Here is a 17,089-nt window from a genome sequence, read left to right as displayed (position 1 = left end):
TCTAAATTGCTAAAACATTTATTATGTTGCATAAATTAATAAAGAATAAAAGAAAGATTTATACAAACAAAAGTTTTTTTCGCTCCACATTCCCAAGCAATGACATCACAGCAATCCAATTGGTCAGTTAGCATTAACGGACAGCATTGTTGATCCTGGACCAACATGACAATGATGATGCAGGACCAATAACAAGATAGGGTTACATGAGAGACTTGCTTTTTACCAGAGAAGCCTCGTTACAAACACATCATGTCTAAAAGACGTGGCTATAAGTTAGGGCTTACAATAGATAATGTTTTTAAGGTGAGAGTCGAGCTGATCATGGTTAAATGAAAAGTTTTTTACGCTGTGTAGCTTAGCTTACTTAGTTTTACTGTTATTTTGCAGTGCGAATTCTTCAAAGTTAGCAAACTGAATAAAAAGCCTTAATTCATGAAACTTAGAACTAGTCAAATAACCAGAATTGTTACACGTAAAGTAACAATTATCTTCAGGCTATAAATGAGACTACCATTGCATTCTTGTGGAAAAGCCTAGGGTGTTGTCTGTCACAGAATCTTTTTTATTGCCTTTCCCCACAATGACCTGATTCACAGAAACGATTAGGAGATAGCTTGTCCAAAAGACAGCCAGATAATATATGTTGTTTACTGTCACACGGTCGACACATGACACGCTGCATGTGTCCTAATTTCACCTTTTGAGGTGGATAGAAAATAATTAGGAGCAGCAGCACTCTCTATACGCAGCACACCAGTGTATACAAACATTACAAGAAGAGCTTTCTCAAGGAACAAAGGTGAACAGGCTCCCACAATGCTTTACTGGGACACCCAACACTGTCCTACTATATATAGCGGCGCTTTTCACGCTGTGTGCATGACTGCTCGTGTAGAGTCACATGGTTCAAGATATATGGCCGGACAGACGCTCACACGCTCTTCACTCAGACACACACACACACACACACACACACACACACACACACACACAGACACACACACACACACACACACACACACACACACACAGAGGGTGAGGGTGTGGAAGTGGTGAAGGAATGCGAGAAGGTTTACTGAGTTGACTGTGACGTTGTGCTTCCCGTGACCAGACTCTCATTTTCTCTGTCTCCCCTAGCGTCTCGCCCTCCGTCTCAGTCTGAACCACATGCTAATCAGCTTTCTGTTCTCTCCGTTTGATCTCTGATGGGCTGTTTTCTGATAGAGCCCAATGAATAGATAATCATTGTGTAAGTGACCACTATCTACAGCTTCTCTGTGTCATCTGCAGCTGTCCCACCTATCCCTACACACACAAACACACACACCAACACTGTGAACAGAAAACAACTTTGTTAGAAGCAAGAAAACTCTTTTAGTTTGTTCTTTTACACAACAGGCACAAACCCATGTAGGACATATACAGTACAAATGCAAACAGAAGGTAAAAAACAAAGTGTCAGCAGGTGAAGACTTTTAGGAATTAATTAGTGACCAAGTAAAAGGAACATGTGACTAAATGGTTAGGTAGTAACTACAGCTCAAACAGCGCAAACCTTAAAAATAAAGTACTGCTGTCTCTGCCACGGGTGTGATTTTGTTCTTTTCTCTGGCTTCTTCCTCCTAATGTCCCGTAAAGCTGCAGTAGAGCCTATAAATATTTGTCCAGGGAGATGCTTTTCACTGTTTTAGATATGTACTCCAGCGCAGTGGAAAAGAAATGAAGCAATGGCCATGAGGTTAAAGTGCTGAGTCAAAGCAGTGGAGGGTGTTCACATCCAATTTGCTTGACCAACATAGAAACATAAGTTATTTTTACACACAGTCCCTCTAATTTGATGACCGTGCAGTTCTGTGAGTTTAAACATAGCAGTGTTTTAGTGCTAAAATGTGGATTCCCCCCTGCCAAGTCCATCACCTGATCATGCCCTCTTGACTGACCTCATCTGATGCTAAGTATAGAAATGTTAACATCTTTGGGTCCAAATATCCAATACGAGTAAAAAAAAAAAAAAAAAAGTGCACTTATGTGGCTTCCACAGCTGTCGGCAATCCTGAGCATGTGGCCATGTTGAAGTCATGAAGACATGGATTTGTTTTATTTTAACCACAAAAAGTTGGTCAGGTCAACAGATGTCAAATGTGGCTAAACGCTCCCTCAAAAAAAAAACAAGCTAATGTTTGTTTAGTGGGTTGTTTTTTGCTATTTTTATTGTTATTTTTTGCCAATGATCAAATAAAAGGTAAATAAAATATCACAACTTTTAGTTTTTGGCTAAATTCATCAAATTTCTTTTGCCCTACTAAAGTCTGTGAGGAGCAGTGCTCTGAGCTGGATGCTAACATTAGCATGCTAACTTGCTTATGTCAATGACGCTAATGTTTAGATATTAGCTTTCCTCATCATAATGCTGTAACTGAAATCCCTTATTGTACATTATTATTCAACGTATGCACTATTGTTCAGCATGTTTTTGACTGAATTCCAGTATTATGTTTATCTGTAACATGCTACGGGTCAATTCCTGAGAGCATATGTGCATTTCTAACAGAACCTGACGTCGTTTCAGATTAGCCAACTACAGATACACAATGAAAAAGTATAGTATACCTGGCAAAGAGAAATTTAAATGCTTAAATTTAAGTGTTATTGAAGTTAACTTTCAACTACTTTGGTCATTGTATCATCACTAATATATTGTTTTGTGGAATATTTATGTCTATGTAATGTCCTTTCTGTGTGCTGCGCAATTAGCGTATAAATGGGTTATTTTATTATAATTATGAGATATTATTTTATTTTGGTCTACTAAACTGTACATTGTTGTGTACTTTTAGAGGCAGCCTGATAAATTATTGCACAGTAAAAGTTGAAGGAACGTTACTCGTTAGCATTCTGTGGGGAATAGAGATACTTAAAGCAGCAGTCCTCAACCTTTTTTGCACCGCGGACTGGTTTATGTCCGGCAATATTTTCATGGACCGGCCTTTAAGGTGTTGTGGATAAATACAACAACATAAAACCAGTATTGGACAAAAAAAGAAGATTTATTCATAACACATGGGAAAAGACCCAGGGAAACCGAGTTAACGATAAAACCGATAAAAAAATAACAATAAAAACCGATAGAAAGCCTGAAAACCATGAGTTTCACACCCGAGTCTCATATCTCACGGCCCAGAACCAAGCGAGCCACAGACTGGAGCCATGTGGCCTAGGTGTTTGGGACCGCTGACTTAAAGGACCTACGTTTACTAAAAGTCTTATGGTCAACTTCAGAGAAAAAAAATAGAAAAGACAGAATTCACCATGTAATGAAGCCAAGTGTTTCTATCAAATATCATTCACTTTCATTATACTCCTGACACAGGATTGGTAGATCAGCTCAGAGACCTTATGCTGCATGCTAGAGCTCGCAGCTCTGTCAAAAAGAGCCACAGTTTAGTCCCTTTGAATCTGATAGGTACAGTTTCTTTTCAAGTCGAGTGTGCTGGAGTGGCCATTACTCCATTGGTAACATTTGCTCTGACAGAAAAAAAGGCACTGTAGGCTGCCACATATTCCAAATATTATCATATACATCTGGATAAATTGTTCTTGAGCAAGACACCAAACCTGAAAGGCCTCCTGAGCAGGTCCGTGTCTGTCAGTGAATGTCAGGGACAGTAGAAAGTACACTGAGTATACTGACCCTGTTAATAATTTTACATGAATTTGGTTGTTTTCTTTTAAACCCAAAACTCTTACGCCAGCTAAAACGCTGAAGGAGAATTTTGCCAACAAGCAATCAACACAGTTAAAAACATTATAGTAATACGGTACATGGACTACATTTAACATAGCTCCCACCTTTGGATCGGTAAAGAAAAAAATGCGGATGATTTATCAGTTTTTCCCGCTTATGACATGTAAAAAAACCACAGTGTTCTTGACCTGCAGTCAATAGTCTCTGTTCGCGTGCGTCTCTCTGGACACGATGCTCTGTGTCGACCTGTCAATCACAGACGCCGTGTGAGCGTATCTGTGCTCGAATTTCAACTCAACATCAAAGCTGCTTAGTTTTATCATTCAGGTTGACTTCAGTCCAAAAGCTTTCAAGTCTTTCTCTCACTTCACCCCCAGATGTTTCTCTTTCTGTAGCTCGGACCTTGAAATAAGGTCTAATAAAGTGGATTTTTGTTCACTGCTCGGGTTCAAGTCAGAATCCTTTTCTTTCAGTACGTGCAGCCTCAGCCTGAGCTGCTGCTGTACAACAGAGTGCTTATTTCTGCAGAGGGCTCATTACACTCAATAGAGTAGGCTCTTCGGGGTCATGTGTAGCAGAGATACACGTGGAGTCTTAATGGGTCGGTGGTGCGCTTCACTTCTGCAGATGAGCAGGTTTGGCTGGTATGGGTGGTTTCTTGGAGGCAGTTGATGTGTTGTGATGATTATCTGTGAATTTCTTCCTGAGCTGCTCCACGTGACCTCTGCCCTCTGGCTTCTCTTTGTAGCACGCAGTTTCTAAGAAAAGAAGCACAGGATGCAATCAATGACATGTTCTGGGATACAGCTGAGGTGGCACCTCTTTCCCAAGGATGAGCTAATACGTAAATATCAAACAGACATGTTATGCTGTGAGTTGCTAGTTTTAGAGATATTTGTCATTCTCTTAACTACAGTAGATCAAACTGGCACGTGCCAGATATCGTGACAGATATCATTCCTTTCCACTGAACTACAGCCCGCTGTGAGGAGAGGTTCACGCAGCATCACAGGTTGAAAATATTAATGGTGCCCATAATGTTGCTAGCTGATGGTGGATGTAGACAGTAGAAAGAAAATAGTTCCGACATGAAGCTGCTCACAGGCAAGCACTGTCTGGGCCTGATGGTCGTGACGATGTATGATAATAAAAAGGTTTTGGACATGTGATTGCTACACATCAACAAAACCTGGCAACCCACACACAAGCTATTCAGCACAGAAGTGTTATGTTCACATGAACTGTTCCTTTAAAACAATAATCAGCTTAATAAATGTGAGTCATGCAGTAATCAATATGTACTGTAACACTGAACAGGCCTGCATAATAATCCCTGATAGTTCAGTTTTTCATAGCTCACAGTAAAATAGTGCGCGTCTGTACTGCTCCTGTACTTTTGTACACTTTTGACCATGAGCCATCTGTGCTGATTGATTCTTTGAGTTTATTGTTTCTATGGGCTGTTCTAATAAATAGCTACAATTTTGTATTCAGACCCACTTTATATCGATTAACCTGAACTTATAAGCAGTTTGAGTTGGTGATTATCGTACACTTTTAACACTAGCATACATAGATCCCTCCTCTATCCTCTCCTCCCTTCTCACCTCTGTCCTGGGGGCCGGTCTTCTCCGTGTCTGCCAGCGGGGCTCTGAGCGGCTGGTTGCCATGACTACTAAAATGGGGCTTGTAGAGCGGAGTCCAGTCGCTGAGGTTGTCCGAGCCGCTGCCTGATTCGCTGTCGCTGTCCTCGGCCATGTCCTTCGGGTCGTCATCAGCGCTGCACGAGTCCATGTCTTCCTCGGATGACTGGTCATTCGGTGAAGCCGTGTCATCCTGTGCGTAAGACCGAAACGACTTGATGTTATAAACTCTAACACACGCGCAGGTCGTCGCACTTTCAAACATTTCAAACATGGAACTTGCATGTGTGACGGGTAGCTGGATGTCTTCTTTAAGGTTAAGCTGCTGGTCCTCGCTTCCTGGAAGCAAGTCCACTCTCTGGATGGCATTCATGTTATCAGACTGGAATCTGAAAGACAAAGACATCCGTTTTAGTCCCTCCGATAACAGCCTTTAAATGAATCCACCAGTCAGCCATGTCACTAATAATTTCTATAATCAAGTTGGTGCAAGGAACTGTCCGGCTGACTGAAAGTTTTTAGTTCACTGTTGATCTAAACAAACATAATTGAGAATCTATATGTTATGTGCTAAGTTAAAAACATGATGCAGAGCAACATTAATTCAGATCTATTTAAAATAGGTTATTGTTCTTTACTGTGATAAGATAAGAGCTTATCATCCTTTGGATTTCTTTGATTTTACTTGTCAAAGATATTTTTTGGGAAAAAACACACTATGTGTTTCTACCTGTTGTTCATGAGGTTCTGGAGGAGTCTGGAGGATCTCAGTTCGTCCACCTCACCAATTATACTGACGCTCACGTCACCATCCCGCCCGAGGAGCCACCTCACGTGTTTACTGGAAGCTGGAGAGAAAATAAAAGAGGAAAACAAAGTGTATATGAAGCATACAACATAAAATATATCCTTATTACACTCGGAGAGAAATGCTCAGCAGCATTTAGAATGAAGTCGTCTAACAAACTGTTATTGTGGCTATCAGCCAGAAGGTGGTGCTGTCCTATAAGTGTTGGTGTTGGGAAGCCTCACTCCTGGAACAGACTTGCCCTCTAACACTTTGTTGCTGATTTGTCCTTAGTACATTTTTAACCCAGTTTGTGTTTTCTGTGTCCGTTTTCCCCCTGGAATTATTTAAGTGTCTCCTACAGCAAAACTACCTTCTCACCTTCAGTAAGAGTTTACTTAAATGTCCCCTTTAAGTTTCACTTTAAGATACCTTACATGTTGTAATGCTAAAACCTTTATTTAAGGGTCTAATGTTACAATAATCATGAATTCACTCACAGTTATGAATCAATAAATTTTATAATGTTGCGTTCACATCTTGGAAACTGGTTGTTTTCAGCCATTGCCTCATTATGACGTTATATTGAAAAATAAACCCCCATCCTGATGGCTGCTGATTGTGTTTCCATGACAGTAGAGTACCTGATAAAGACCAAACACCTGCCGTGATGTCACAGATTGGGCGTGGCTTTAAAATTCAAATTGTCGGTGTTGAAATTCCCCCAGCGGGACCAGTGAACATTTACAGGTTTCCAGCTAATAATGGCAGCTACTTATTTTTAGACAATTGGCTTGTGTGCTACGCAGTGACATAGCACATAATGGTACCTGTGATGTCAGAAAAAAAACAAAAACACACCTTCAGTATTCACATTTATAGTCACCTCGCTGAGTGTCGATCACCTGCCATGACTTTACAGACCTGCGGTGCCTGTCTTTATTACCACCACACCCGCAAATTAACCAGAAATGCAGCACATAATAGAAATCTTCACACACAGGTGCAGGTTTAATCATGCATTTGTATTTAAAGACCTGTTTGCACACCACGTGTAAAGGCTTGTTTTTTCCCATCCACAGAACAGTGAACAAAGACAGAAAGATTGCAGACTGGATTGTATGGAGTGCTATGTGCAAACGGCACACACTCCGTCACCTCTCAGGTGACATGGCAGAGATTGGGTGGACAAAGATGGGAACTTAATATGTGCTTTAAAGCATGGTGACGCCCCAGAACCACAGGACCTCCTCGATCTTATTCAGCCAACAGAATGATTCAGCTGGCTGTGAGAGATCTGTCCATCAAACCCACACATGCTCACACACACACATCCATTGTCCAGGTGAACCGGCTGAGGCGGCAGGGTCTCAGTGAGTTAGAATAACACCTTAATTAGAGGAAGGCTGGATGAAATGAGTAAGAGAGAACAACAGGGATGGTCAAACTGGATTTCTTTGGGCGTAATCTGAACACATTAGTCAAATTGGTAACCAGAGAAGGTTTTGTACAAAACTCGTGCTTCACTGCTCACGTGTACTGAAAATTTAGAAGTTTTCAAGTACACATTAATTAGGTGTAAATGAACTCTGGTGCCCCATTTTCTAACGGCAACTTATGTATTTTTTTAATTGTATTTCTTTATTTGCACTTTATATTTGTGCATCTTAAATTAGCAAGATAAACATTGTTAAGGACAGTTACAAAAAAGAGAGGAAAAGCTAAGCTAGCTCTTTCACCTATTTCTAGTCTTACTATTACTATCTATATAATATTCACATTTACAATAAATGTATCCATATAAATTTATTGTAAAATAAATTTCAAGATTCAGGCCTGTCAGCCAGCTGAGAGCTAGCTAGTTTTTATTTTGTTTTCAATTCAGTTTTTGCTTTAAGCTAGCTTTGAGCTTAGCTTTTATTCGTTAAAAATGTTTCATTTTAGTTTTGTTTTATTAATTTTAATTTTTGCTTTTGTATTCTGTGGCATACAAAAGAAGTTATATTAGCAAGAAGTTATACAATGTATAATAAATAGGCTAACCAAAATAAAGATCACAACCTTTACTTTAAGAAAATAGCTGACTTGCATAGCAAACAAAGCCTTGAATGCTCGCTGTACTGACAAATGTAAACAAGACTAGAAATAATACAGGTCCTGTATCCTAACATATTTCAGTTAGCCTTATAAATAAACCATAATGTTTCCACAACGTTTCATTTTCTGGGTTTTTATTTTTCCATCAATTACACCTTTTTACAGGTAGCTTTAGTCTTTAGTGAACCAGCAGCTTTTCTCTCTCATTTACCTAAACAATTTCCGCCTACTTAACCTGTGGAAAGAGTTGTGACACCTGCTGTTCCTGTAAAGAAATCTGGTGATGTCAGACCTGACGGTATTAACCTCATGTCTAATGATGTTATGTAAAAATGGGAGCCAGGTTTACCAGAAACCTCGGTCCTTCCTCTTCCAAACAATGTTGTTTCATGAGTGTTTAAGGCTGTTCCCTTATTGGAATTTATACAAGTGTGACCTGTATGGTAAGCTGAACAAGTTTACCCACTACAGAATAACCAGTGCTGTACCTTTCTTTGACTTGGTGTTCCTGTTGTGTCCTCTTTCCCTCTCCTCCTTCTCCTCACGCTCTTTCCAGCGGCGTACCTGCTCCTCTCTCATCTTGAGGAAGAGGATCCTCTTCTGCTCCTCACTGAGGGCCTCTAGAACCTCAGGTTCCACCCACATATCTTGAAGGATTTGAGCCAGCATCCTGCCTCTTTTCCCGGGCACCACACACGACTGTCAGCCCCTCTGTCTCTTGGTCCACTGGGTCGTGTTTCAGCAGTGGGGTGTGATTGCTTCTTTTCCCGCTGTGCTCAGAGTCAGGTTGCCCTTTTCTTTGAAGGATATGGGATCAGGTACAGTCCTGGCAGTTGGAGGTCAGTTCGGTGTTGTTTGTCAAGTGCTGTTTCTCTGGACTGCAGCAGGAGTGTGCAGGCTCTTTCTGGAGGCGGAGGTGCAGGGTAGAGTGTCCGGATCAACTGGGCAGTAAATGCTTCTGTTGTGTGCTTTAAAGAGAGAGTGAGAGAGAGAGATTAAACCTACTTTATTGTTTTGTTCCCTTTCACTCAATGCAGCTCTGGCTGGCAGAAAACAATAGGCCCTAAGCAAATGAGTAACAATGCCAAGTGTAATGTATGTGTGTGTGTGTGTGTGTGTGTGTGTGTGTGTGTGTGTGTGTGTGTGTGAGTGTTGCAGTGAGAATGCTGCTGTGCTTCCAAACACTGATGGGCAAATAGGGGCAGGTTCAGTATGTCAACACACTCACACACACAGACATAGACAGGGTGGGGTGCTAATGACTCTATGCTATCTGTGAGTAACAGACCCAGGGATAAAGAGTTGAATATTACACACACACACACACACACACACACACACACACACACACACACACACACTAACACACACACACACACAGTCTCGTTTTTTCAGAACCTTATCAACATGCATGTCAACACAGTTAGTTATAAATTAATCAGGAAGCCCTGAGAGTCTAAATCCCAGAAAACAACCTTGTGCAGTTTTTAAAATATGTGGGCTAATGTTTTGCTGAGTGAGAGCCAATAGGATTTGTGTGGCTGATAAAAGCTGACCAATGAGCGCTTGAGAGCGATCGAGTGTTATGGTCACCGATAAAAGTTTCCTTTGAGGTTAGGTGTGGCCACATGTGCTTCACAGGGGGGCCCATTTAGTGATTCTAAATCCTAGTGGTGCTCAGTACTGCAAATTTTAGTACTGATCCGATACAGGGCAAGAGGTGCAGATATCAGCACGCATACTGATGCTAAAAAACCTGCAAAAGCGGCTCATGTAGGCTATAGCAGTGTGTCCAGTGTGTCATGATTTATGAGATGAATCATGGACGGTTTGCAAATTCTGAACACATTTTAATGACCCTAAATCACTGTGATTTATACCGTCCACAATAATTAGTTCAGTGAGCTTCATACTGTACTTAGAGGACAGAAACAAAGTATCGATCCTATCAGGCAAGTATTGATTCATTTCCAATACCAGAGTTAGCATCATTACTATCGATATTTGGATTGATCTGCCCACTTCTGCTAAATCCTGGACAAGAGCTGAATAATTCAGCTTAAATGAAGCAGTGAAACCAGGATACTGACAACAGGATTGGTGTCAGTTGTAGAACCAGTGTCCCTTCGTTCAATATCTGTCAGTAGTTTTTTTCCCTTGCTGTGATGTCTTTGTGATCCATGTTCTTGCCTATGTGAATGCCTATCCTCTGTACATTGAATGGGGGCTGCTAAAGCCCTTTCAGATTGTGATCGGGAGCAATTCAAATAAACCCAACCTGACTCGAAGACTTCATAGCAAACATTCAGCTCTGTGGCAAATTGCTTCAGCTCTCTATTCATGAACAGCGTTACACCTGCACCACAGCTCCCACAATCAACTGTGTGAATTTGGGACAAGAGAAGCATTCAGACTGAGACGTGAGTGCGTCCAGATTTCTCAAAGACAATAACAGCCCGTGCAGACTCTTTAGAGAAATAATATCACAGAAAGGGACAAAATTAGCACACTCGCGGCTCTGTTATTCTTCTGTAAAGGTAAAGCATTGGGCTCTGGCTCTGCGCCAGCATGCAAATAAGCCAGGGGTTTGCCTCTCTGCCGCTACACATACACCGAGAAGAAAGAAAGAAAAGCAGAAAGGCATGTGCACGGCATACTGAGAGAAAAGTTTGAAAGGTCTCTCAGTGTTAGAAAACACTGGCCATTTCACAGCGGCGGGGCAGAGTGTGAGAGATAAATGAACTTAGACGGGCCGGAGAATGGCAATCAAGCAAGAAAAGCAGGCAGAGAATGAAAGAGGAGTGCAGAGGAGGGAAAGTGGACTTACTCAGCAGCTGCCAACTCGTAGCATCTCCCAGCTCCGGTCTGACTTTCAGTGCCTGTGTGAGTGAGAGCTATGATGAGCGTGTGACGCGACAGGCCGTCACAGAGCGCCTTTGTGTGTGTGTGTGGGATCAGATCAGTCGTCAGCAGTGCTGGTATGCAGGCATTTGTACTTGAATAGAAGTGGGACGGACTGACATCAGTGCATTCGTCTTTTTTTCTCCCCTCCCCTCCCTTCCCCTCCTCCTCTTTCCACTACCTCTTATCTCCTGTTTAGATTACTACAATAACACAAAGAGGTAAACTAACAGCGGCTGGGTCACAGTATTAAAGTAAGCAGATTTACACATGCAGTGTACCTGCTGCTGTTAATGACTTCATAGCCTGAAATTTCTAATCTGCTCCGCTGATGAGATTTAGTTGTGTTCAAGGACATGAGGAGTTTAATTTCCCTTGACAGGCTCTGAATTTTACCCATCAAGGGAAAAGAGGGCAATTCTCTCTGATTCTTTTCTTTTTTTTTTGTCTTTCCTACATGTACTGTTTAAATCTCATCTAGCTGAGAGTGCCTGCATAGCTGCATTTACCTCCCCACTTTCCTCCCTCTTCTTCCTTAAGGAAGTCCTGTTGGCTTTGTACGAAACAATTAATCACAACACCGCATGCACAGAAAGGAAACTGGGTTTTTTTTTCCGCAGGGGTTTTCCGTCAACAGGTTGTTGACACCATTATTATACAGGTAGTCATTGTGTTTGCTCTCACTCTGCCCAGAGGCATAAGATCAGCTTTATAGCACAAATGTCATTCACATTCCTATTAGCAAACAAAGCTATTTACAACTTCCAGTGTATAAGTGATGCATCAATGATGAGGCTGTTGCGTGATTTTCAGGGTTATGTGACTCACAATGAGGCTTCTGAGATAAAAAAAAAAAGGGGAATTGCTGCTCCTGTGATTTTGTTTACAAGGTCCTTGATTTGAGAGATGATTACGTACACTGCTGTAAAGTACGTTAAGAACAGGCCTTTATTAAATGGGTCAGTAATACATTTACATTTTTATGACTATTTTTTACGTAAAATGTTATAATATTGTCATAGATTTATTCCAAAATCAATGTTTATTTCTTCATCGTTTATTTAACACAACTTATTTAACATGGTTTATCATTTATTTGATGAACCTTTAATACAAATTTTACCCAAGTTTCTGCACATTCACTTAAATGCTTGTTTGGTGTATTTTACATTAGTTTCACCACAGTTACTGCCACGTTAAGGTTTATTTAAAGGAAACTTTCAAGCCACTTATTTGGAAGGTCTGACTCATTCAAACTGAGTTATCAAGTTGTAAAGTTGGCTAATTAGCAATATCTGTTCAGCAAGGATGACGGGAGTGGTAGGAGTGGAGTGGAAAACAGGCCGAGTGTGTATATGAGATGGCACAACACACATGCAATTTTAATCCTGGTGTGAACAACAGCTGAAATTTGTTATAACACATCTGTTACAAAATGGCTTTAATAAAACTGACGTGTTACTGTGAAAAATGGATTTAAAAAATCTGCACTAAAATCGCAATATTGTTATTTACGAATAAGGCAGGAAATGGTTTGCTTGTTTAGCTGGAATGGACCCCAAACCCCCACAACAGCTACCATTGCGCAAAGTGAAACCGCAACTACCATCAGTCAATACTGCCGAGTCTCCACCAAAAGTGATACCAGACACCTGTTTGTCTACCTCTCCGTGTGTTTCTCTCTCTCCCTCTCTCTCGTGTTTTTTCCCTTTCCTTGAAATCTTGCTCACGTCATTTCTTCTAATCAGTGACCACACCTCTCAGTCAGATTAACAGGAATTATTTTGTATTAGGAGCTGATTTCCAATAAGGAAAACTTAGACTCCTTCCTTTATCTGTCACCTTCTTACCTTAAATAACACATGACTTTTGCTGCCAGGTCTCTCTTGGAAATGACGGACGTTAGCCACAAATGGCAGCGGCTGAAGGCCCCGCAGTTATTGGTTTGAATTCACTCTGAGGGTAATAACGTGCGCCCACACTGAGTGGTGTTGATGCATGAGCAGCTCCCTCTGCTGGAGCAATGCAAAATAACAAGTCAAGTCAATGAAAGGATCATGTGACTGCAAGCGGAGGGGGGGAATAAATGAGAGTGTGCTTTTAGTCATACTACAAAATATATGTTTAGTGTGTGATTATCCTTATTAGGTATATAGATCTGTTTTGAACAACATAAATATAGTATGTGGGAGATGCATTACCTCACTATATTGAAATAATGCAACCCCCCCCCCCCCCCCCAAAAAAAAAAACAAAGAAACAATAAAAGCACATTGCAATTAAAAGGATATTTTAATATAAATCCTTGTGTCCATTTAAATTATATAAAAATCAAAGGTAGAAACACAAGGATGAAATGGTTTTGACACATGCAGAGAAGGGATAGCAGACATACTGGACAAAGGATGTTAAAGCTGCCAGGCAGGAAAGACCACAGAGAAGATTCATGGATGAAGTGAAAGACGACCTGCAGAAAGCTGGTGTGACAGAGGAGGATGCTGCAGACAGGGTGAGGTGCTGGTGTGACCCCTAAAGAGAACAACGGAAAGAAGAAGACAATTCTAAAATTTAACTGGATCATGATATTTCTAATTTTTTGATGGATAATAAAGAGACTAACCTAAAAGCTGTGTGCTTGGTTTAAAAGGATGAACATTAGTGGAGTTTCAGTTGAGTTAGGGCTGTTTGTATTACCAACCAGGGCACTGGATCAGCAATCATTAGCATGATATACGCTGAAGTAGTCTGTGTGGGTTTGTGCCCAAATGTACTTTCATATATATAAATCCCATTGATTTAGAGTGTATGCTGTCACCAGACCTCACCATCCTGCAGCTGGTGCCTCTTTTTTCTTGGTTGTACATGCTGTTCAGAGCTTCTGTCTCTACACTGAAAAAAAGGGATTGGCCAGCTCTTGGATTTACATAAGCATCTTGCGTGTATTTAACACAATTGCCTCATGCTTTAAAGTTAAGTGTAACTATATAGTGTAGAAACTACATGATATGCAGAGAGGGTAGATTAAATTGTTCATATCATGTTCAAGTGAAGTAAGTCAATAATATAGCAATGTTAAATCCCGCGACACTGCACGGGATTTCAGTCTCGCACTCTTTGGATCGTGGTTTGAGGAAGGCATCCATCTCAGTCAAGTCGAGCAGCCACCTCTACTTTTTTTGGTATACCAAAAAAAGTAAATTGGGTGGTTGTTACATTAAAAAAGTCTACCTTGTAATTTGAACACAATAATTTCATGTTTCTATGAACGTAATTAAATCATGTAGGATTTGCATGGAATTCAAAAACTTAATTTGTTCTTGTTGAGATGACACGATACAATCTAGTAAGAGTGGTTAGTTGCTGAACTCATGAAATTCACAAGATCGCACAAGATTTCAAACTGCAGGAAAATCAGTGGAGTTATAAGAGGCAGAGAACTACACACACACCACGTGCATGCTATTGCTATTTATTGTGGATTAACCTGTCAAGGACAAAAACAAAAAAATTCTGCATCAAATACAGGAAATCATAGCGTTCCTGTATTTCCTAGATTGTTGGCATGGTGGTTAGTGCTGTTGCTTCACAATAAGAAGGTCCTGGGTTCAAATCCACATTCTGGCTAGTTTGCAGTGGCTTCTCTCTGGGTATTCTGGTTTCCTCCTACAGTTAAAAGTCATGCAGTTATTAGAGTTAGGGTTAACTGGTGATTCTAAATTACCCCTGAATGTAAGTGCACGTGGTTGTTTGTTTCTATGTGATAGACTGGTGAGCTGTCCAGGGTGCACCCTGTCACTTCAGGGTTATTTCCCAGCTCTCCTGCAACCCGGAGGATGGTAGTCATTGTAAATCCATTCAATTTTTATGGTAACCAAGATCTAGACTTTGTTGAACATTATGTAATATGAAGACAACATGTAGTATTTAAGTGACCAAGTAATACTGGGGTAAAAGTTATTGAATAGTGTTGAAATAAAATGACAAAATTGTGAAGGATTAAAATATTCCAAGAGCTCAACTTACTTCATCTGAACATGTTTCAATTGCGTTTTAGGAACACAAAATGCACAGGTTTACTGAATATGAAAAAATTGTGTTGATTTAACTCAGTTGTTTAAGTTTCTGCCAAAGCAAAACATTTGTGTGCAACAAATGTCCACTATTGAATCAAGTAAATCCAACATGGCCTTTTTTTCAGTGTAGGTTAATAATTGCTCATATTGAACTTGGTGTAAATTACTAAATAGATTTACTGAACTATAAAAGAGGAACATGAAGATCAATGTATGATAAAGGAGCTTATTTTAACACTGGGTTGTATCCTTCGCAGGTTTTTCTGGCCCTGTTAGGCGGTTAACAGCATTTCCTTGACCTTTAACCCCAACAAGTCTGCTGAGACCACATCTGCATAATCTGTCTTGTTCTGCTTTTCCTATGTAATTTTTCTCTCAAGAACTGGGATCTCATGTGATACCAGCAGTTTACATTTCCCATCATGTTTTTTTTTTTATCAGGGTGATTTTTAATAGTAAAACATTTGGTACTGCAACATATCCCCCCTCAGCTGCTCCATGTTTAATGCATGGGCTGACGCAGAGGTTGTGCATTAGCATGGGTTCACATGAGAGACGCGTGCGGCTAAAACGACCGCAAAGAAATATTGTTTTAGTCCCCAGCGTCTTTTAACTGGCAGAAGCGACTGTGATGAAGCTCTCAGTGCTGAGTGTTTGCCACAACGTGCCACCAGCGCTGTATGTTGACTTTTTTAATGCTTCATTTGAAAAACGTAACATCATTACATACACAGGCTGCATTTTTCATGTACATGCAGCAATGCAAGCTTACGCTGTGGATACTGATTTACGTTCCACATTTTAATACAAAAAAAAATATAAAAAAAATACCAGGCTTTACATGGATTAAAAATGAAACCCCATTTTAATCGCGAGTATTACAGGCAGAGCTGCTTTGCTGATTACATGGTGTGGCTGAATCAACACGAAGAAGCAGCTTAAACAGTTAAAACAGCATTAATTACCTTGGAAGGGAAAACTGTAAACGCAAATATGTCATCATTACCTTATTAGTGCTGCTAGCAAACAGCTACTGATCCTCACATCCACCAATGTAAATCCCTCTATTTTTTCCTTTTTGGTCTCCACCACTTCTTGTTTGGGTAAAGAAATGTCCTCTTCAGCTGTTTACAATGATTTATAATAGCTATAAACTAAGTCTGTGTGTGTGCTGTTTGGTGCTGGGAAGGTAGGCTGGTGTGCAATAATAATATTCATCTAAATCTATTTGTCACTGCTGACGGGACCCGTGAGAGGAAACAAAACAGCTGAATGACACTAAAACGATCTTGACGCCTTTCCTATGACACATACTTGTGATGAATAGAACATAGTTGCAGACCAGATAAGGTAATATTGCATCTCTAAGAGGAACAGGTCTCTCTTGTAAATGAGACATTAGGTGTCAATGGGGCTATCTGTATAAATAAAGTTTAAAATACAAACCATCTCCACCTTGTCTTTGTCTCCAAAAATAGCATCTTCAGCTATGTCACCTCCAGCTCGGCCTCATGTCTTTTTGTCATTGCCACCATCTCAAACATCCATCATAGCGGGTCTCACTCCTCAAACCTTCCCTTTCACTCTTGCTCTTGTCCTTCTGTCCCGAATCCCCTGACTCCTGCCTGTGCGCTCTTCTTCACTGCTCTTGTGCACTATCGATTGTTTTGGATGGTTGGGTATCTAAACTCCTAAGGTTTTAATTCTCTTGCATACGAGTTAGCAAGGCGGTTAGCATTTGGACGGACGACACCTGGGCCTGACACTGTCCAGTTGTCCTCTGGTTCCAAAGACATCCATATTTACAGCTTGACACATAGGGGCAGAGTGTGGCACTGTT

At 40.6% G+C, this 17,089-nt stretch overlaps 1 protein-coding gene across 3 annotated transcripts; it reads right to left on the bottom strand.

Annotated features, from left to right (window-relative positions):
• Window positions 1-3,031: 3,031 nt before the first annotated feature.
• Window positions 3,032-17,089, bottom strand: zgc:92242 (uncharacterized). Of its 3 annotated transcripts, none has more exons than XM_087847865.1 (6): window positions 16,705-17,089; window positions 8,764-9,243; window positions 6,122-6,239; window positions 5,675-5,780; window positions 5,356-5,584; window positions 3,032-4,506 (listed from the first exon to the last, which is right to left on the bottom strand). In XM_087847865.1, the coding sequence occupies exons 2-6, from the start codon at window positions 8,942-8,944 to the stop codon at window positions 4,364-4,366; spliced, it is 777 nt and encodes a 258-aa protein (XP_087703991.1). In that variant the 5' UTR covers window positions 8,945-9,243; window positions 16,705-17,089; the 3' UTR covers window positions 3,032-4,363. The 3 variants fall into 3 exon arrangements, with proteins under 3 accessions (XP_087703991.1, XP_087703996.1, XP_006781903.1); XM_087847870.1 differs by lacking the exon at window positions 16,705-17,089 and adding an exon at window positions 13,027-13,045; XM_006781840.3 differs by lacking the exon at window positions 16,705-17,089 and adding an exon at window positions 11,103-11,256.

This window comes from Neolamprologus brichardi, chromosome 2, assembly GCF_056152115.1.
Source record: "Neolamprologus brichardi isolate AB-2024 chromosome 2, ASM5615211v1, whole genome shotgun sequence".
NCBI classification, from domain to species: Eukaryota; Metazoa; Chordata; class Actinopteri; order Cichliformes; family Cichlidae; genus Neolamprologus; species Neolamprologus brichardi.
This window is presented reverse-complemented; position numbering and strand designations above follow the sequence as displayed.